Genomic DNA, 22,096 nt, shown 5'->3' with positions numbered 1-22,096 from the left:
GTGCCATCTCAGTGTGTATCAGATTGCCTGTGCTCAGGCGAAAGCCTCGCATAAATTGCCTGCTATTAGGCGCTAAAATTGCTCGGAACCTGAAATTCAGACGATCATGTAGATAACTGCAAACCAGCAGAAGATAAATGACGATACATTCAAGTAGAAATTAGTTGGGGTAAGCAAATGTAAGTGTGCTGCCCCCCCCCCCTTCTTGTCGACTAAGTACATCAGTCGAACTCCGGGTCGTCGCTAGAGGAGGAGCTCGGAATTTCTCCTCTTCTCTATCAACTGCTTTCGACAGGGCAAACGCCGAACGGCCATTTTGAACTTTGGTCGTAGAGGTAGAACGTCGGCGAAATTTCTTCGCAGTATCGTGCATGAAATGTGAAGTGCGGGACGTAGTTAGTGGCCGGTATCTGTTGGTTCGGGAAAAAAAGTGTGGAGTGATGGAGCGTCGTCCAACTAACCTTTGCTGAGAAAATGTTAACAAGAACCATACATCGAGGTGGTATGTAATGCAAACCGTATCCCAAGTTTTGCTTCCAGAGGTAAGTTTTACAATATTTTGATTCGCACGACCATTTGAAGACGGTTGATATTACGTACTTCAAATTCATGTAAATTATGTGAATCGACTCGAAGGACACGCGTGTTTCCCTTTCGATTTGACGATTTGAATTCATTATACTTATGTATTTTCCGATTATATGAGTAAGCTTATTGCGATGTTGTAGAAAATTTAATTTTTTGATATTTTTCAACAAAACGAAAAGTGTATTTCGATTCCACGACGTTCGTTTTGTATTAAAAGAGAGAGCTGACTCTGCCTCCTTGGATAACATCGAGATACTGATGTTATTCCAGTTCTTTTTGTTTTTAATAATGTTGAGAAAATGCCGGCTCGCAGCCTTGCATCTATTCGGCGACGGTGAGTCTTTTTTTTTTTTACTGTGTTCGTGTTGTATTCAGAGCGTAAGCAAAAGCGCCGACATCTTCTAGCGGGATTCTGTAGATGAAATTCGTTAACTAAGGATATCGTTAACCGCAATTAACGACGAGTGATTTTTAAATAATGGATGTTTAAGATGCATCGATGTTTGAAAAACGGATCGAAACATCGATTATTTCGTAATGGAATTTTTTTCAAATTAGATTAATATTCCATATATTATATAATATTAGATAAATTCCCAGTTCACATGTTATTTGATCAATATATTTCCAATCAATATTAAAAATTATACAATTTCACATTGGAAATAGTTGGGGTGCCAGATCGAGTCTTTAATCGGATGCTCCTGCATTTACTTCAAGAAAATCACAAAATTATTAATATGTAATCTTATCATCGTCACGCAGATTGAAAATAATTCATTTATTGTTTCATACGTATGTATAATTTAGTAAAATATTGTTCTATTCTTTATAGAACATTTGATACTCAGCTTGAAGATCAAAACCATAGTTATTCATTAGAAAATCTTGTAATAAGGTCTTAGTTGAAGGCTCTTCATAAAGAACCATTAATGGTGAATAATCACCAGATTCGAAAATCATTTTCGCCAACCTTAAAGTAGCGCGACCATTCTCATTTAAAGCCATTATTAATATTATTTTGGCTTACTCATTCAGAAAGTATATATATATATATAGTTAGGATAGTTAGATCAATCGTTCTCATTGATAAAACTGGTAAGGATTAACAGAGCATTTGAGATGCGACTGAATATCATACTTGTCGTGAAGTTAAATGACGAAATGGATAAATGATGGGATTCTGGGGTGAATGAATAGGTAATTAAAGTTTTTGCGATACTCCTTAACGAAACCAGCTTATGACGCGTGGCTTCTAGGGAAACGCTGAGATAAGCTGGTTTCGTTAGAAGGTATCGATTTGTGGTACCGAGGTGTGGGACGTCTCATTATATACTAAATTGTTAATTGTTAATGAAATCAAAGCACATCGTTATGATACAGTGACGGAAGGTGAAAATAACAAGACATACATATATAATCATAAAAATCAATTACATTGCTACAAACTAAATCTTTAGATTATTTCCCATTCTTTCCGGGTCAGAGAGCTCGAAAAATGAAGTTTTCGAAGTTCTTTGAAATGCTCTTTAATGAGGCCAGTCTGAGAACACATTCTCTCAGATGGCACCGAAGTCCCAACAATATTCACATATTGCTTCGATATTATAAGATTATTTGGAAATTAAAAATGAGGCTATATCAATATTAAAAATCTTTTACAAAGTATGAGGAGTAGAGTGCAAATTTTAATTTATTTATAAATATAACCACACATGAGCCGTCATTATGTTTAAAATTCATTCATTCATCCATTCATTCATTCGTTGGATATCGTTGAAATTATAAATCATTGTCAATCACTGTTTTTCGTCGAGGCACTATACTTTCTGATATCACTTTTAATGTTCTTCGTTTTATCGTCTCTTTTTAAATGTGGGCCTGGGTTTGGAGTGTTTAATTTTTAATTGAACAGGTATGTCCTCGTAGTTTAGATTTCCTTTATTCTCAGTTAGTCGACTATTTCAGAGAGGAACATCTCCGCACTTCCTTCCTCCTGGAGAGACGTAGACCAAGCCACTTAATCTTCTCCTTCTCAAATTTGACCAGGTTCCCCACTTCCTGAGTCTAGCCTAATCCGATAGTACCGTCTTCATTGCGCGGTTATATTTGAATCATTACAATATCATGGACAGCGCCGGAAATGAATGCTCAAGTGATTCCTAATGAACAAAGGGATTCTACAATGTAGATATCATTGGCTGGCTCAAATATTGCCGTATTTCCAGGCTGGTACTTTCATCGTTTATACTCGCACTCAAATTTTTCGATATAAGATAATCATGAATCTCTCAAATGCTTTTCGAAGACTTGGTCTGTTGGTCGAATTCTTTCTCTCATCAATGCGGCGGAGTATATTGCTCTGCGAATAGTACAAATTTGTTTCAGTATCTCTAGTACTTGTTACCTTCTATATCTTTAATCGGTGCTATTTCTTATCTGAATTATTCAACAATTTTACTGAGCAATGCTTATTTTCCTCGCTTCATTGAATTATTGCTTCATGATTGGTTAATTTTCTTTTATACAGTTCAATAGCGTTTCCAAAAATATACAAGCTCATTGTATTGCTTTATGATAGATATAATTCCCAAAATTTTATTAATTATCGAAAATCTTTACTTCAATATCCTTAGACCCTGGTTGTGTATGTCTTTTCCAAAATTGTCTAATAATACTTATAGTTTTGTGTTCTCTAAAGACTCGATAACTAAAGACTCGTTACTTATTTATCTATACCATCAATTGAGCGAAATAATGTATTTATTTGACCCTTGGGAGCTGATATTTTCTCAAGTTTAAACAGGTACAAGAGAAAAAGAAACTCATAAGAACTTGCGTCCTCGCCTGAAATTGAATCCAAATGATAATATGCTTCATATTATATTACAGACTACTATTCAAAACATTGCCTGATAAAGGTGGGGGGGAGGGGGTGTGCGTTCCAAAACCTAACCGTTGAGTTGAATTTAGTTGGATACAGCGTTGCCGGATGGGCGCAGAACACTGTCGCATGAATTCCCCCACTTGTGACGTCGGTACGGTACCTGGTGGAAATTTCCAGGTGCTGGACACTGGAATCGTTCGCACAGCTACAGTTAGACTCACATCAGTAGTTCGGGTCACCAATTACCGATAAAGTATTGAAATACACCGGACAACGGGCATTCTGTCGCTCTAATCGAACAAACCGAGGAAGGAGTAATTATTGGATAAAAGATTTAATTAACTGGCTTACCTTTTGAGAATAATCTGGATTTGATGACTCGCAGCGTAGATTGGCGAGAGGATTTAACGGAATGACTGACTTTAATATATTTGGATACTTTGATTAACTTGGACTTATTTTATAAGTTCAATATTTCAAGTCACAAAAACGTAGTTACTTAGTGTAAGATCTTAAATTAATATGACAAAATGGAGCTGAAAGCTCGCTGGACTTTTGGGCAGAGTAACGTTGTATGAAAAGTTTAAATGCAAAAGGCAAAAGGATTTTACCGCGAGATTGTACCGGAACAAGATGACGAATCTGGTGGTAGAAAACAAGAGGACGATCCGATGATCGGTCGCCGTTTTTATAGGTATCGATCGTTGCGCAGAACGATCTCCTTCTTTAGTTTTTGTCAACTTTTGTGCACCTTCTCCTTTTTCTAAGAATTATAATTAGGGCACGACATCTTCGCCGTATGCACGCCTGTGATCTTAGTTTTTTAGCTATTACTATGTTGCAAGCTTTTACATATGGTATAACGCTGCGCTAGTGCGGTGGTGTAGGTGCGGTGTCGTTGCTTTGTAATTTTCCATTCTGCGTGGACTTTGGTGTTGGGGCAGCAAGCCTCCCTTGGCCCCTCGGCTATCGTGCTTCTTCCCCCCTGTGGGCGTGATTTTAGCAGCTATTGCCTAATATGGTAATCGCAGTGCGTATGCGCTAGTGGTGACCCATTTTTTTTTCTTCGTTTTCTTTGTTCTGTTCTTGCAGAACAACCATTATCTGCAGGTTGAGCGCAACCGTGCAGTGATGAAGAAACATGCTAAACGGGAGTTTTCGAGGTATTCTCTCGTCGACCGTGAGCATATCTCTGTATGTCCTTTCCACCAGTAATGGGAAAGTCGAGAAGTCGAAATTCTGAGCATAGCTCTGTCTTACTGGTGTTAGTCCTTGTATAGGACCGACTGAATATAGGGGAGAGGATACTTCTGCAGTTTCCTCTTTTGCAGTGAAGTTGGGAATAGGTTCTTCCAACTTTTTGGGAGGGGGTGTGTTCCCTTCCCCTTCTTCTCCCTCCACTGCTGGGTCCGATTTCTCTGTCTGAGCAATCGGCCTTCGTTCTGAGGTTTGGTAGACTCCTGCTCGTATTTGAGCTCTACCTCATCCTCTTTTGCCCAATTTCCTTGGGCCTTTGCTTCATTAAAAGCTCGCATTCTTTCTCTGTTTCGATCCGGTTTTCCGGGAGTAGAGGAATGCTTCGTGTTTCTGCTAGTCATACTGACGATCGCGACATCCAATTTAATGGGAATTGAAGAAAAACGACTTCGTTCTTCGGTTTCGTGGTGTATGTTAGTGCCTTGTGCATTTTCGGGGTCACGATGCGCTGAATTCTAGTTCCTATTTACTTCTTAAATATTCTTACTATCCTGTTCGTTACAAAGTATATATTATAAGGGGGTCGTCTAGTGTTAAGGCTATTTTTTTAAATGCTTTTTTGGGGATTTTTTTTTGGACACACCATTAAAGTAAAAAAATTCTAAATTCCATGTCAGTTTTATTAACATTTGAACAAACTTTGTGTATTTTTTGAAGTTTATATATTAAACACAACCGGAGATACACCGTGCAACAGAAACACATATGGAAAAAAAAGTCCTCCACTGCTGCCATGATTCCGGCCGTTCTGTTTATCTGAAATCAAAAAACAGAACGCCATTTTGATTGTGAGACTTCAGGCTCTACGAGGAACTAAAATGATATCAGAATTCCAAAAAATTATATATTTTTTACGCTTTTGAAGAAAAAATTAAATTTCTCGCATTTTTTTGGGGTCTATTAAGCTGGTAAAAAGAAAACTAAAGAAGTAATCTCAATTATTTTAGATTAACTTGTAGTTATATATGGGCTGAACATGCTGTATAAATTTGAGCAGAATCGATCAACCAGTTTTTGAGATATTATGGCAGCAATTTGGAAAAATCGTGTTTCGAGAAAAACGCGTTTGAAAGTTATTGTATACATATATACACTGCATTTACGTCATAATTAAATTTCCGATCATATTTCAGTCTCCACGCATTAATAAATTATTCCGTTAATAAAATCGATGCCAACTTACCCTCATTATCTTCCCCACTGACAGCAGTCTTATTGAGCAAAGATTTCTTCTTTCTTTGAATCACCTAAAGCAAATCATAAAAGGAGCTGGTGAATTTGTGTATCAAAATTAGACGAATTTTCAAGTCCGGTAAGTTGAGAAACTTGTGGCAAACTTCTTCAACACATCATCAATAACTGGCTCACTCACATTGTTGGTAAAATTGTGCATGGTATTGATGTGTTTATTTTGTTCCGTTCCAAGCTGAGTGCGATTGAAAATTGCTGACGGGTGCAACCAAACTTTGAACATTCGTTGGTAGACAATTGCGAATGTCCTGAAAATAATGTAACAGCGATACAAAATTTTTGGAAACAATAGGCGTCACCTCAAATTTTGCTGCTCACTTTTCTGCCGCTTCCACGTAGCTGCAATCATTTTTAATCTGAGCTCTCATACTCACGCCCATAGTAGTTTCTGAAAGTAAGAAGAGATGAAAATTTCGTTCATCGGATATCACCCTAACTCCAAACCTACCGCAAATTATATCCAGAGTGCACTTCGATACGTAATCGAACACAGGAAATTCCGCCCCGTTTAGTTCAGCCTCCATTTTCTTTACCATCACGTTCGATTGGGCCGCGAAGACAGCGACAAAAGATTCCAGAATTTTTAGATTAAACGTCGGCCCGATCAGCTTCCGGTGTACACGCCATATTTTCTCTGAAAAAAACAACAGACAACTGGCCTCGATTATGCGAAGGTAAAAAATACAGGAATTGTGAATAGATGTAAAACTCACCGGGTGCCGTAAACAAGCCTTTTCCCAACCAAGGTTGAAAAAAATCATATAGTTTCGACTTCTCGATCGCCTTCTCGCTCCGTAAAACCGTCTGTGAAATATTACTCCAGTCATTTCATACATTTGAAAATGCAAATGAACCGAACAGGCTGATTTTTGTATGTTACGTAGAGGAGGCTTAGAATAACTTGACTTGAAATTTTCGACCAATATTTTCTATGTGCTTTCCCCGCCACCTTCAAAAAAGGATAAATTTTGATTTTTGCAATAACCCGGCTCCCCGTTGTGATACGAAAATTTCGACTGCATACTTTTTTGTTGCTTCCTTTCTGCTCTACAATTTCGGTACTATCAATTTCTCACTTACCTTTGATCGTTGTTGTGAACTTTGAATTTTTTCAGATTTTTTCGAAACATGATTTCTTCACTTCATCCAATAAATTGATTTCAACAATGTTATGATTGTTCGCGCCTACGTAGCTTCAAACTTGGATGACGTATGAAAAAAGTGCCTTCATAAAAATCTTAGGTTCACTTGTCAACATCCCGAGAGTATTTTTTTATATGTATCACGAGAAAGGAGAAAAAATGGAAAAACAAGTTTCAATTTCTTGATTTCTCATTATTTCGTTCGATATCTCAACAACGATCAATGATAATTAAAAAATGTATGTGACCGAAATTACAGAGCGTAAAGAAAGTAACAAAAAATATTTGGTCGAAATTTCTTGTCTAACGACGGGGAGCCGAGTTGTCGCTTAAAACATAATTTTTAAATTCCCCTTTTTTTAAGATGGCGAAGAAAGTACCTGGGAAATCTTAGTCGATAATTTAAGAGAGGGTTTTTTTCGTACAGATTGAGTGGACCATGTAACATATATATCGCGTAGTAGTGCTCAATCGCCCAGATATTTAATGAAGACCTTATAACCTTGACTTCCTCTGGTCCGGATAGGAAAATCAACGACTGAGGTCCGAGCCAGAAGCGATAAGGTGAAGGATACACACGCGACAGTTCGATGCACTTGTTGAAGATATCTGAGACAGCAAAAAGTAAAAGGAGGGTTATGGACGAAGCTGAATCAGTGGTTTTTTTCCAAGAGAGAGAATCTGAGCACACGAAATTTCACCTTCGGTATTTCCGAAGAATTGACAAGCGTTTCCCACAAACGGCAACGTTGGCGGACCGCAGAATTTTGAAGCCTTTTTGTACAGGCGCAGTCGCCTAAGATGATATATCACCAGGAGAATTAATCCACTTAAGAAAGTAGCACCAACTACGAAATGGGTTTCACTAAACATTTCGTAATGTTATATGCAACTTCCGTTAATTATATCCACAAGTTCTGCGATCTTCAACACTGAATCACTGTCATAAGTAGCAACTCGGAACTCAATTTCCGAACAGCGCTTACTAAATGTTCACCGACATCCACGCGGACCACTAATGGATCTTTCAATAATTATCTTCTCGTAATTACCGGCTGCTTTTATCATTCGAATATTGCTAACGTGTCACGATCAAGAAGCTTATTCGCTAACTTTTCGGTCCGTACCGAGAGATTTAGCGAGCGTTCCGCAGATTCAGCAAGAATCATACATTTCTTCACATATGCTGTTTTCATGTGATTTTGGATGGCTGTCAGTCGTATAAGGAAACCTTGGGACTATCAGAATAAATTAACCTGCATGGAGGTCATGTAGTATTCCTACTCTCACCCACCAAGTAAATTCGACCTTTTTCTTCGTATCGTTACGTCCCAGCCGGTAATCACGGGTGCGCCGCTTCCGCGCCACGAATTACCGACGGGCAATTACCATAATAGCGTCATGCACGCTCTTACCATAAGTTCTTACATCTATATCAATCCACACAGTTGCCATCATAGTGTACAACATTACTGCATTCGTAATTGTTATGCATCATACCATCGATCATCAAGCAATTGAACTCGTAAGCCACGCAATGCTAAGTAGCATGTATACATATAATTCATAATAAATTTTAATGTTTGTTGGTTGCCTGTTATTGGGTGTTGCCACGTATGCATCTTTGAGTTTATTGCGAGTTGATTTACCTTCAATCGTTTCGTCGGTAAGTTTCCTAATGTGTTCTCTAGATGAAGCTCTGTATGGCTCCACATTGGAGATCTGCATTGCCTTCAAAACGTTGCGCGTGTTGCCTACAATACGGCGTTACGGAGGAGAGTATAATTCATGCTGGATAATTAGTATTCACGGTTTTGAAGGTTTTGCAGTCTCTGGTTTTATGGATTATTGCAGCAGTGCTATCTTTACATCATATTGGTTATACATTTATCTATGGTTTTACAGTCTTCTATACTCCAGGCTATATGGTATAGCGTAAGTTGCTTATAGTATAGCTCTCAGCTACGAATGCACAAATGGCATTGTCGAGTGTTACATAATGATTGGATATAATCGTGTTAGTTAATTATGGTGTTAATATGATAGTGATATATAATAACGTATAATAATATTATAGCTCTTTGTAGTGCGAAGATCTCGTAACATGGTTTTTAAGAAACCGTTGCGAATTCTTTCATGGTTGGAGATACGATTCCGCCAAAAATAGGCGACAAATAATTGACGTTCATCAGTACCTGATATTCTCTTAGTCTTGAAGGGTCGAAGTTGTACTCGATCACGATCGCCCCCCCCCCCTCAGAAAAAATTGTGGGAACTATCAACTAACCGGACCGGAACAGAGACAGAATAAACCTTTTATAGTCTTGGAAGTCCATGAACTTGCCCATGTAGAGGACCGTATCCAACGGAAAAGCAATTGGCTGTGACTGGTAGTTCTGATCCAGTCCTCTCTTCAATGATGCCGCCGCGTTTTGACGCCACGTTATTCTTTTTCGAATTCATTGTAATTAGGAGGAAATACGGACTTTGTAACACGCGCAAAAAACTAGCGAACAGGGCGACGGTCAAATACGTTCTGTAGTTCCATGCGTTAACAAGGTACGAGTCAATCGCAACACTATCAGTTTCCATATTCATGGTCATGACACTTATCAATCGGTGTTCAGATGATACGAGATAGTGAACTTTGGCTTCTACGAAGACGGTGCGCAACAGTGAGCGTGTCCCACTCGTTAGATGTTCAAATTAAATATGATAACGCGTTTGAGTTAACCCTTATGTTAGTAACCGGGTACCCGGGTACCCACCGCGGTGTATCTGTGTGAATAGCTTAAAGAAAGTTCAATATTTCATTTTAAGCTCTCAAATCGTCGTTATTTAACTTGAAAGAAATCTAGTTGTGAGTTCATTTAATTGATTTATTTTTTATTTATTTTTTTTAAATAAGCTTAAACTCCAGCCATCGCCCCATTAGCAACCGGGTACCCGGGTACCCACAGTGGAAAGCATAGGAAATAAATTGAATTTAATTTCTATAAATGCATGCAACTAAATTTTATTAAAAAATATTACATTTTTTTTATAATTAATGACATTGAAGGCATTGTACACGATTAACTGAGTGCTCGTCACATACAGGTTGGTGACAATTGGCACAAGCCTTACGTGTCTTTCGCCGTCTTCTTATTGGCAAAGCATTGCAGACATGGCAAGATCCTGTAACCATTTTCCTTCCGGTTTTATCTTTTGGAGTCTCTGGACCAGGATTTACCACGACTGTTTCTGTCAGTGCTTGGCCTAAAATACTTTGAATGGCAATCTTTGTTGAGAAATGGCGCATTATTTGTGGATTTGCGGTACGATGTTCAATCATCGGCAATGCTAGTTCTTCACTTAGCTTACGCATAAATTGACGACGTTCTGTCGTTTTTTTGGCAATCATTTTATTATTTTCATAATAAATTATATATGCCGCAAGTGAAGAAATGTCTAGCATGTTGAAAAACATTGCCATTGGCCATCTCGAAGATCGTCGTTGGCTGGTGTATCTCCGCAACATTTGGTCCATTGTGTCGACGCCAGCTTTATATTTATTAAAAAAATTTATTATTTCTGGTTTTTTTTTAGCGTCATCACCAACTGATGCATCTGAATGCATTGTAGACATCAGAATGACAGCTTTATTTTTTTTAGGAACGTAAGAACACATGGTAACCTTTTCGTGAAATCCAAAAACTGTCGAATACTGCTCCCGTGTCTTATTTGCTCCCATAACACTAGGGATGTAAGGTTTATTTTTTTTTACCGTGCCAACAACAGTCATATTCCACGATAACAAATGTTTAGCAACTGGCAGAGTAGTAAAGAAGTTATCCATGCAGATATTTCTACCACTACCTCGGTACGGAGCCGCCAATTCTTTCACTACTCTTTCACCCTGATTCTTTTCTCGAGTGTTATCTGTTTTACCAGTGTACATAATCCCTTTCAAAGGATATGCGTTCTCTGCATCACAAATCCACCAGATCTTTATACCATATTTAGCTGGTTTCGATGGTATATATTGAGTAAACCCAGTACGGCCACGGTATGGATATAGTTGTTCATCAATCGTCAAGTTTGCGGTTGGTTTGTACATCTGAGCTAAATTGGAATTCAACATTGTCCACACATCACGAATTGGAGCTGCCTTGTCTTTTTTTTTACGTTCACTTCGAGTATTACTGTCATCGAATCTCAAAAAACGCAGAATATTATGGAATCTCGCCAATCCCATCGTCGCGCGATACAGTGGATAAGAATTGGAGTGCCACATGTCAAAAGTATGGTCTGTATTTGAATTATTTGCGCCAGCACAAATCAAGATACCGAAGAACGAATAAATTTCGGGTATTGTAACGGGCTTCCATTGATGCTGTGAGTTTGGATGGTCAGCGTTATATTCTTGGAAAATGGTTTCAGCTTTCTTGTTAGTGTGACGGACGATTATATCAACCATTTCGTGAGTAAACATTTTTTTGAAAGTCTCACTAATTGACAACGTTTCCGTACTGCGATGAGGCCCACTCCGCTGGCGTACAACATTATGAGCTGCGGTCTGATGCTGAGTTGGTGGAGTTTTGTTCCACACTGTCTTATCTTTCGCAATAAAACTTTCAGATGGTTCTTGAGCTCGTCCTAAAATAATAATAACAACATAAATTAATTATTTAAGAAAAAAAATTAGTATTCCAATCATTGTTAAAAACGAATATTTTATTACCTTCAGGCTCAGCAGTTTCTACTTCATTGTCGTCATCCTCACTCTCGCTATTCTCAACCTCTTCTTCTACTGCTGAATTCCCTTCAGCGATTTCTCCTGTATCTTCAGAATCTTCTGATTCGTCATGCCCTGAATTAGCTTTTTGATTTAAAATTTGACGTCTAGCTATATTTGCTGGAATCCAGTCTTCGTCATCACTGTCAGAAACCCCGCTCGAATCACTGTCATGTTCTCCAAGTAGTTTTTTCAAATATTCATTTCTTTCGGTTGCACTTAATCTAATAAATTAAATATTATATGATATAAGTCGTAAATAATTTTATTACACAAAATTGTAATTAAAATATTTACAAATGTTAAATATATGTAACGTTTATTTACCTAGCATATTCAGCTCTCGATAGTTGTTCCATAACTTTATTTTTCACTGTGAAGAGAACACCATAAATAAAACACGTCTGACTTCACCAAAAATCTGTTGCGTACTAAAAAATGCTCGAATCTAGTGCGCGATAGAAAACGAAGAAATAACCTTGAGTTTTTCTCTCTCTCCAACGGCATCTGCTCGGCTCCGAACAATAAAAACCGGCCGACTACCTGGAGTGCCCCAAATACGTTTCAGATGTCATTCACAACTCTACGTTGTTATTATTTTTTTTTTGTTTACATTGTCACTTACTATTAATATTGCAAGAAAAAAATATTTTGGAAAAAAATTTTTTAATAAAAGAAACAAAATTTTTAATACTCAGAATTGTGGGTACCCGGGTACCCGGTTGCTAAAAGACGTCGGTAAAGTTGGTTACTAACATAAGGGTTAAAATGAATGTTAATGTTATCGTCGCTATACGTTATCGCACAATGTCAGCATCATTGTCGGATTGACGCAATATGTTTTACATTATGCGCATATTTTTGACCTTGCATTTGCATTCTTATTCACGTGCGGACGACGCGCATTTCGGCATTTTGCAAGAAGTCAATGATACAATACAAAAACGTGGTGACACTAAACTCATACGGCTTTTTTTTTAACATGCAGCGTCGAAACAGCCGCCCAGACGTTTCTTGACGTGTAGACGTCTAGTATGGACGTCATATGCGCATAGCTTCTATGCCGTGTGGTCTAGCCGTATTCGCCGTAGTCATGTCCCGCTATGCATGTCATAAAATTTTAAGAACGCCCCAGTGGTAACGTGACGTTCACGCTATGAACTTCATTCTGTATCACTCTTGAAACGAGAGAGACTAGACAAACCGGGAACGAGTATGTTCCTAAGAACTTGCATTCCCACAACACTGTATAGCTTCGGTGGGGTCGTGGAAGTTTCTCTACTGGAGTAACGAACCCGCCGCATGTATGACGTGAGGATAAGTTAGTTTTAAATGCCTGCATGTGAACAAGAGCAGGCAGGCTTGTTACAATTGGATCGACGCTATGAAAACTGATTATGTGATACGGGCGACTCGGTGCGCACTTTTGAATCATTCGGTCGTTCTTATATTCCGAAAAAATTAACGTTCACGGCCTAAAATTGAGAGACATCGCATGATATACCTTTATTCCTTGAGTACTAAAATGTATCCATCGCCTACCTTCAATGCTCCATTTCGACGTTATAGTCCGTACGCTCATGTAACACTGACTGTATGTTTTTCAACATATACGAATTTTGAGTTTACATAAGTGAAAATGTCCAAGTTGCTGATTGCTATGGGTTTTTTGCGAGTGAACGCGTTTTTAGTCGGTTCTTCGATGATGAGTAGTTTCGGATGTTCGGTTCGAATCAACTCGTATAGGGTGTTCGATAGAATTGTCTTTTGCTCTGGTGAGGATGTGTGGTTGTGGAGGAGGTTAGGACATTTTGATGATGTTATATTTCGTCAGTGTTTTGTGAGATGGGAGGTTCTTATTTTATGCTTCGTCTTCCTTAATATTGCAGTTAATTCTCTTGATTTCTTCGACTACTTGTTCCAAGACGTCTAGCCCTTTCCTTGCGGTGAGCGCCCGATCTAGTTTCGCCGGGTCTGTAGCCACAGGTGATTTTAAAGCGGTGTCTGGGTTGGGTTTCCATCGGCTACAAGGCACCGGTCCACAGTACTTTGTTTTCAGCCAATACATCATGGCTGCGGTATTTTGGTATGAGCTGGAAATAACGGTCGCACGGGCAGACGGCCGACGCGGCAGCTGTAGCGCTCCGTTGCCTTCTTCCAAGAAATGCTGTACAGTAACCGGAATAATCTGAATTTCGGCATGAAAATTTCAGGGAATATTCGGAAGAGTGTATATTATTCGATAAAGCAAAAAAAAAAAATCGATTTTTTGAAAATTTCACACTGGAAAGCTCCCTTAATACTTCTGGGTACAAAAACACAGAAAATATAAACATCTATGGCACATACTGTCGATATTATTGCTACATTATGTGCGCTACAAGCACGGCGTTAATCTGCAACCAGCATTTACATGTTACACCCGTAATTCAACACATCAACTACTGAAGCACATCCACAATCCACAAAATCCACAATCCTGTACGTTTGCCCCGTGAACACAACTTATGTACAGTGGTATGATTGAAAAATATCGAGCAGTTTTTTCATCGCGAAATTTTCCTGTTTCGCGAAGCACAATCGAAGTAGCCAGGAAAAACTCTAACCAATCTGCAAGGTGATCTGAACAGTAATGGTGGAAATGACCGATGTCGCAATCGCCCACTTCGGGCTTTACAAATGGTCCATCCATCATCAGGTCCGCATCGTTTTCGAGATGACGTCTACACGAGGCGTATCGGTAATCCGAACATGTCTCCGGGTGAACAGTTGTTCTGGCGAAGTTGACCAAGTTTGATATCGATGTGAATTCACTGACACCTGGAGGGAGAAGTCCATGGAACAGCGGTAACATATCATTCACGTTGATGAGGATCTGTTCATCTTCTTTCCTCCAGGGATCCAGGTTGTACTCTACTCGTAGTTTCTTCCCGTTGAAAAACGTAGTCGTGAACTGGTGAGTTGTCAGCTTCCACAACCTGTGCGGATCAATGTGGTTCACGTCGTTTTTCGGCCAAAGTGCCTGTAAAAAGTTCCGATAATCCGGTAACTCCAGGGACTTCCCTATTTTGAAAATTATTTCCAAGGATAGATGAATTTGTTTCGACGTGGAAGGCAGTGGCGGTGGTGGCGCTGCGATATCTTGAGTCTCCACCACTTCATTTTCACTGCTTGAAATTATTGACATTTTTGCACAACTATACACAACAACTTTCTTCCTCGGCGTCGTGATTCGTTATGACTGTTCACCGAGCAAGCAGGATGTCTATATTTATATGCGTCTGTATCGTAAATATCTCTTACAGTCGACGGGCTCGCTCCATCAACGTTTAAATTTACAGGCTATATCAGTGTCGACATAACTAAATTATGAACCACGCAATGTTTATCTACGTTTTATAGAGGAAAATCCTAATGTTTTCATATATAGGTTTTGTAACACTTATAAACTTGATGTAAGCAAAGCATTTTGTATGACTAACGAGATCTAAAATTAAAACCAAAAGAATGATGTAGAAATACCTCTCGAGAAATACCATTACCTCGGCTCATCCTTATTAGTTTTTTTGCATAAAAACAACTCAAGTGATTGAAAACTGATGCAGATTAGATGTCTCGAGTTCCTAAAAATGTAAACCGAGTGTAAAAATTCGCATCTATGATCAATCGTATATGTAAATAGACAAACGGTCATTGTGCGAATAAAGTTATATCTGTGAATTCATTCATTTTCTCGATACACCAATATTCGCATGTTTTTTAATTTATTTTTAAATACGAGTAGATGGGCGGTACCACTACGATTGATACGGAGCGATACGGTCACCGTTATCCTCATTTCGCAACGGAACTATATTTTTACATTTTCCTTATCGTCCGGCTAGAAGGTAAATTCCACCGGGATTTACAAAATCACATAGCAACTTAGCAACTACCCCGTGTAGTTTTTGTAATATCCCGAGATAAGGTATTATAGTAGGGGAGCCCACGATGCTAAATGGGGATTTACTCGAGCGTCGTAAAGATCTATTGGGTTGCAAAGCTTAGACGATAAGAAGAAAAAAATGTTATATGATATATACCTTTACATCGGTGGGGGAAGCGGATATAGATTTTTAACCCTTAATTGGCACTCTTCCGCGCTCGAACGTAATTGGCACAGTGGGTCTGCTGGACTCGAGCGTGTTTAAACGTACATTCCTCAGCCTGTATTTGATATTTTTACTTGAAAATTTTTTCTGTACTACTTTTTGATATCCTTTTTAAGATGTCATTGGTTTTGTAACGATTAACTACTTTTAAATATGTTAAAAAAAATCTTGAAAAAAAAAAGAAAAAAATGGGTTTTTTCACTTAAAAATTCATAAGTCATGTAAATTTTAATATTAAGAGCTAAAAATTTAGGGTAATACTCTTGAGATACTAGGCTTTAAGAAAAAAATTAGTATTGTAGCCGAACTTTAAAAAAAGGTATTTATTTGGAACATTGAATATCGATTTTTTTAGGTATTTATTAAGTACACAATTTCCAATGTTTGAAGCTAATTTATTTAATTTTATTCAATTATTTATAAAAAAATACACACAAAGTAACTTATGAATATATAAAATTGAACTTAACAAAAAGTTAGGCACGAAATTCATTCATCAAATTTACATTTGCGGCACAAAGGCGATCGGTGATCGTTGCACATGGCCACATGGCAAACGGCACAAGCGAGGCTAGTTTTGCGATCTTTTTTTTCTGAGCAGAAACCGCATCTTCTCTTTTTTTCTAATAAAACAAGTTGAGTATCATTCAAGTCAAGATCGATACCATCATTCAACATTGCAGAAATTGCAACGCGAACGTCCTTCCGAATAGTTGCAGTTGCGCCTTGCAACAGTAAAGGAATGACATAGCTGATCGTAGGTGTCAGTGCCACCTTTTGTTGCGTTTTAGTGTCGAACAATATTTGGTTTGTTTCCAGTAATCTCATTCGACCGCATAAACGTAGACAACAGCAACACAATTTTATTTTTTTTTGGAGTGTAACACACCAAAGTCATATCATCCGTGTAACAAAATTTACTATCAGGAAAATCTTTGCTGGCTACTTTCATTTCAAGCGGAATCTCGTTCTTATTTTTTCGAACGGTGCCAGTGATAGTTAGATCATATGGATCTCTTAACATTCTAATCATCAAAGGAATAGTAGTAAACCAATTATCACACGTCACAGTGCGATTAGTTCCATGTATTGGAGTGGTCACTTCACGGAAAAAATATTTCGGCACTGACTCTGCGTTAGAAACACCATGAGTTTTTCCTAAATAAGGAATAGCATAGATCTGAAACAAATTTTAATTGTTAATTGTTAGTATTTTGAACAAATATTATTACATACAATCGTGAAAAAATAATACAGTTAATTTTACCAAGTATGAAGTTTTTGCATCGTTGAGCGTTTTCAACATCAGGCCATACTTATCCGGTTTTGATTTCATGTACACGCGATGCTTACAGCGTCCGCGAAAACCGTGAAGTTGCTCATCAACTGTGCACATGTTACTTGCATGATAATTTTTTGTACAGTTACTTATAAAAATATCCCAGATTTTTCGTATTGGAGCTAATCTATCTTCTTGATTTCTTTCTTCTTTCAAATCAAAACGCAAGCATGATGTTAAAAAATTAAATCGCTTGAAAGGCATTACGCATCGATAAAATGTTACTCCATTTCCATAACTCCAAAGTTTATCTGCATTTACTCGATGAGTTTTCCACATCCCTGAATGATACAAAATGGTAAAGAGAGCTTTGATTTCTACTGCATCCGTCGAACGATGATAACTTTGTAAACGTACATTGCCAGTAACAAGATCAGAACAGACTTTCAATATTTTATCATTAGTACATTCAACTATGATATCAATTATTTCGTCAGAAAATAATGCACTCCAAAATTCATGCATGGATTGTAAGTTAGCAGCATCACCAGTAGGGCCAGGTGTATAGTCAGGTGCGTTAGTGCTCAATCGATCTGAAAAGAAGAAAATAAAAAACTTTACTATTTAATTTATTTACATGAATAAAAGTTGCTATACAATTTTGAAATGTATGATTTTGGAGAGCGCAAAAAAAGACTACTACTATATATGAAGTATACAGTACTTGTATATGTATATATATATACATATACATGATGCATGTTAAAGCCGTCGTCTGGGAATCTGATTCCCACTAACGCGGATCTGCCCTCTGCATTTAGTGTGTCTATCGGCCCAAAGCCGAGAAAGTTGGGCGTAGGTATAGAGTCGGGTGGTAACAAATCTTCAATCAGGGGAAGCCAATCCTCTTCTCCCCTGAGCGTTGCTTCTATGCGATTCCTGGTTACGCGAGGAGAGATGTAACATTCATAAACATTGTGAGATCTCTCATCAATTGGACCAAATGAACCGCTTTCACCCGGTCGATCTGATACCCGAGGTCTGGCGGCGAGGGGAATGTTAAGCATAACTTCGTCCCCAGCCTGAGTGGATGTTTTTCCAATCATCGAAAGATATTCCGAGATGGGTCCTGGTAGAGTGATTGTGTCCAAATAGGTGGCTGCTTCACCTTCGATACGAGCAGCTCCCTCTCTGTTCTGCTCTTGTAATATAACCATTAACTGTAGGTTAAGAGCCACCGTGCAGTGGTGCAAGAACATTGAGTAGGGCAGTTTCCGAGGTATTCTCTCATCAACTGTTAACATATCACGATATGTTCTTTCCACTAGAAGAGGAAAAGTGGAGAAATCCATGTTCTGAGCGTAGCTCTGGCGAACTGGGGTTAGACCTTGGATCGGTCCAACTGAGTATAGAGGTGAAGAAACTTCAGCGGTTTCTTCTTTAGCAGAAAAGTTAGGAATGGGATCTTCTAACTTCTTTGGAGGGGCGGGTGTTCCCTTTCCCTTCCGTTCTCTCCATTGTTGAGTCCGGTTCTTTTGCCTAAGAATCCGTCCTTCATTTTGAAGCTTAGTGGCTTCTTGTTCATATCTCATTTCCACTTCGTCCTCTTTCGCCCAGTTACCTTGCGCTTTTGCCTCATTGAAGGCGCGCATCCGCTCTCTGTTCCTATCCGGTCTTCCGGGATTAGAGGTCGGTTTAACTGGTCTGCTGGTCATACTGACGATTGCATCATCCTACATCATATATTGCGTCATCCTACTACATATATATATATTGTATGTATATGTACATACAGTCTGTATATGATACGTTTGTACGGTGAGACGCGCACGCTTGCTCCGAAATATTTTACTCCAAAAACTTACCAGACTGACGCGTCGGTTGATTCAGACTCCACACAAACTTTTCTTTGCCTCTTCCTCCTTTTCCGTACAATTTCGATTGTGGTCTTCCACGAGATTTGCGTTGGCGATTTTGTAATCTTTCAGCAAGAGGTGTAGAATCGAGCGCATCTTCCTCTTCTTCTCTCAAACGCATTTGCTTTGTTGGAGGTGCATTTTCTAATTCCTCCTCGAGTTCATCTTCTTCTTCTGCATCCGTAGAATCAGTATCTCCTTCATGCTCGTAATCAGAACCATCACAACTTTCAGTTTCACTGTTTTCACCACCAATATTATCTTCGTCATACTGTGTTTCTACTAATTCGTCTCGCAAGAAACGTTGCCGTAAATTGTACGGCATCTATATGAAAAAAATGTAAGTCATAACATCAAAAAAAAAATTATTTCATCAAATATGATACACTTACCTTATAGATTGATGAAAAAAACTGAAATACAGTATAAAAAAATTTTTGTAAAAAACCGTATTTCACGCGTTAATGGCACACTGGGTCTGCTGGACCCGGGATTTTCGAGAGGTCAACTTTGAGCGACTGCTGAACTCACACTGACGCTTGCCACGCTGTACTAACCGACTTAAGTTACAGTTAGTGATGTCAATTAACGGTAGATGTCGACACTTGGTTCATTTTTCAAAATTTAGTACAATTAAATCGAGCTCGAAAAATCGCTCGGGTCCACTGGACCCACGGTGCCAATTAAGGGTTAAGTTGAATGCTACACGTGATACTTCGATATAAACTATCGTAATCGAGAAAGTGACTTTGATTTGTCCCATGGCATTAACTGATGTAGAATAAAATTTATTTACATCTTCCGAGTTTGACTGCCAAGTGACATATATTTTGTGAGTGAACGCGTTTTTAGTCGGTCTTCGATGATGAGTAGTTTCGGATGTTCGGTTCGAATCAACTCGTACCCGCATAATTGTCGACGTCCTTTCTTCGAAAAGGCGAAGGTTATGTCTTGAGTGGTAACTGTACATACTTCGTCATAGGTTTCATCGATGTTTCTGATTTTTATGGCTCTGCCTTCGTATAAGACGTCGTATCGGTCTAGTTAACAGGAATCCTTTGGCAGGGTTTCCCAAAACGTGTTTCCTCCTTCATTGTCTACGCAATTACCGTTGCTGAAGTCACATGTTGTTCCAGATCGAAATATAACTTTATTTGAATTTAGGTTTATTTTTGCAGTATATTCGGCTAGACTGATCTTTACGTATCCTTGGACTATTTCGTCGCTCCATGTTCCGTATTCGTCGGAGTATTGTATGCCTTCGCAAGTCCCGTCAAAATTCGTTGCTCCGCCAAGTGATATTGTTTTTGTCGTTGTTCCATTTGGTTTTAATAAGGATATAACGCTTATTAATTCCGAATCTCCACGATTTGTACAGGTGCATTTGTATGCATTCTTCTTTTGATACAAAGTGTATATATTCGAGTTGTCCGTTGCTAGTTGCCGAAATATGCGAATGCATTCCGCAGTGAAAGATCGATCGATGTATCTCTACTTTGCATTGCGTGATTCGTGCTTCTGAGTAGTCGGTGAGTTGTGAGAGCTGCATTTTGATGGTGCTAGTTACAGGTTGTAGTTTCGGCAGGTCGCATGTTCCTACTTCAAGGAGAGATACCGTGGTCAGGTTCATCATTTTCGATCCGCAGTCGTAGGCGATTAAGGCCATAGTCATCCAGATCAGTTGGGGCAGGATTGCTAGCCGGAGATCCATCTCGATCTTCTGTGGTCGTAAAAGAAAATCGACTGTAATTAATGAACATTCTGGTGTTCGATAGAATTGTCTTTTGCTCTGGTAAGGATGTGTGGTTGTGGAGGAGGTTGGGACATTTTGATGATGTTATATTTCGTCAGTGTATTGTGCGATGGGTGGTTTTTATTTTAGGCTTTGTCTTCCTTAATATTGCAGTTAATTTCCTTGATTGCTTCGACTACTTGTTCCAAGACGTCTAGCCCTTTCCTTGCGGTGAGCGCTCGATCTTGTTTCGCCGAGTCTTTATCCACAGGTGATTTTAAAGCGGTATCTGGGTTGAGTTTCCATCGGCTACAAGGCACCGATCCACAGAATTTTGTTTTTAGCCAATACATCATGGCTGCGGTATTATGGTATGAGCAGTTTAAGTCCGGGTTCAATTTTGAATGTTCGTCGCACGGGGTTCCGTAGTTTTTTATGTCCGATATACCCGGGCATCCGTAATCTTCTAGGTTGATTACCGTGTTGAAACGTTCACGCAGTATGGTCTCCTTCTCCCTGCCTTTAACGTATACAGTTTCCTCAGCGTCCAGCGAGTTTATTAATCCCTCCAATTGAGCGCGGGTGTTTGATCCGGCTTCCCAGGAAAGGCCGCGGAGGTACTCTTTCAGCTAGTGATAAGTCCTTTGAATTTTCGCGGGTAGGTTAGTCCCATTTGTCTTTGTGATGAGGATAAGGTGATGTATTGCGGTTCCGCAGTACCTTCTCACGGTGATTTCTTTAATGACGAACGTGTTATTTTTCCCTCTAAGTCCTTGTATGTCGATAACGTACATCTTTAGCCCTGTAATGTTACAACGTATAGGCGTCAGTACTATCAATTCGGTAAAGTTATGAGTTCAACAAATTCCTTTCATGGTGGCAAATGAATTCATTATGTCTGGGCTATCGAGTGGGCATAATAGTTTTATTATATGGGGTTTAAGAGTCTGATTATCGGTTTAGGTGTTTGGTTTGTTAGAGGATTGATGACGCGTATTCATATTAATTTTTTTTTTATGCTTGCATGTCCCTTGGGTTTAGACGGGGTGTTGGTTTTATTCGGGATCGTTGCAAACCTTTTCGATCGTGTTAACGATGTGTCCCAGTAAATTCAGG

At 38.8% G+C, this 22,096-nt stretch overlaps 3 protein-coding genes across 4 annotated transcripts in view; 1 reads left to right on the top strand and 2 right to left on the bottom strand.

Annotated features, from left to right (window-relative positions):
* The first annotated feature begins 243 nt into the window (after positions 1–243).
* The window catches only part of LOC124293678, a 164,828-nt gene continuing 142,975 nt past the window's right edge, over positions 244–22,096 (top strand). Inside the window, exon 1 of the mRNA XM_046735588.1 lies at positions 244–542. The gene's annotated coding sequence lies outside the window, so the exon portion shown is untranslated. The remainder of the gene's footprint in view (positions 543–22,096) is intronic.
* On the bottom strand, positions 5,332–9,313 carry LOC124293677 (cytochrome P450 4C1-like). 2 transcript variants are annotated; one of them, XM_046735587.1, is made up of 8 exons: positions 7,827–9,313; positions 7,628–7,734; positions 6,697–6,787; positions 6,432–6,617; positions 6,302–6,371; positions 6,105–6,231; positions 5,916–5,979; positions 5,332–5,488 (listed from the first exon to the last, which is right to left on the bottom strand). In XM_046735587.1, exons 1-8 carry the CDS (start codon positions 7,996–7,998, stop codon positions 5,391–5,393), a joined length of 915 nt encoding a protein of 304 aa, XP_046591543.1. In that variant the 5' UTR covers positions 7,999–9,313; the 3' UTR covers positions 5,332–5,390. The 2 variants fall into 2 exon arrangements, with proteins under 2 accessions (XP_046591543.1, XP_046591542.1); XM_046735586.1 differs by having other exon boundaries at positions 6,432–6,787; positions 7,551–7,734.
* Positions 10,126–12,297, bottom strand: LOC124293674 (piggyBac transposable element-derived protein 4-like). The gene is made up of 3 exons (XM_046735572.1): positions 12,230–12,297; positions 11,849–12,126; positions 10,126–11,763 (listed from the first exon to the last, which is right to left on the bottom strand). The coding sequence occupies exons 1-3, from the start codon at positions 12,259–12,261 to the stop codon at positions 10,172–10,174; spliced, it is 1,902 nt and encodes a 633-aa protein (XP_046591528.1). The 5' UTR covers positions 12,262–12,297; the 3' UTR covers positions 10,126–10,171.

Source organism: Neodiprion lecontei, chromosome 3, assembly GCF_021901455.1.
Source record: "Neodiprion lecontei isolate iyNeoLeco1 chromosome 3, iyNeoLeco1.1, whole genome shotgun sequence".
Taxonomy (NCBI): domain Eukaryota; kingdom Metazoa; phylum Arthropoda; class Insecta; order Hymenoptera; family Diprionidae; genus Neodiprion; species Neodiprion lecontei.
Note: the sequence above shows the minus strand (reverse complement) of the source record. Positions and strands in the feature narration are given on the sequence as shown.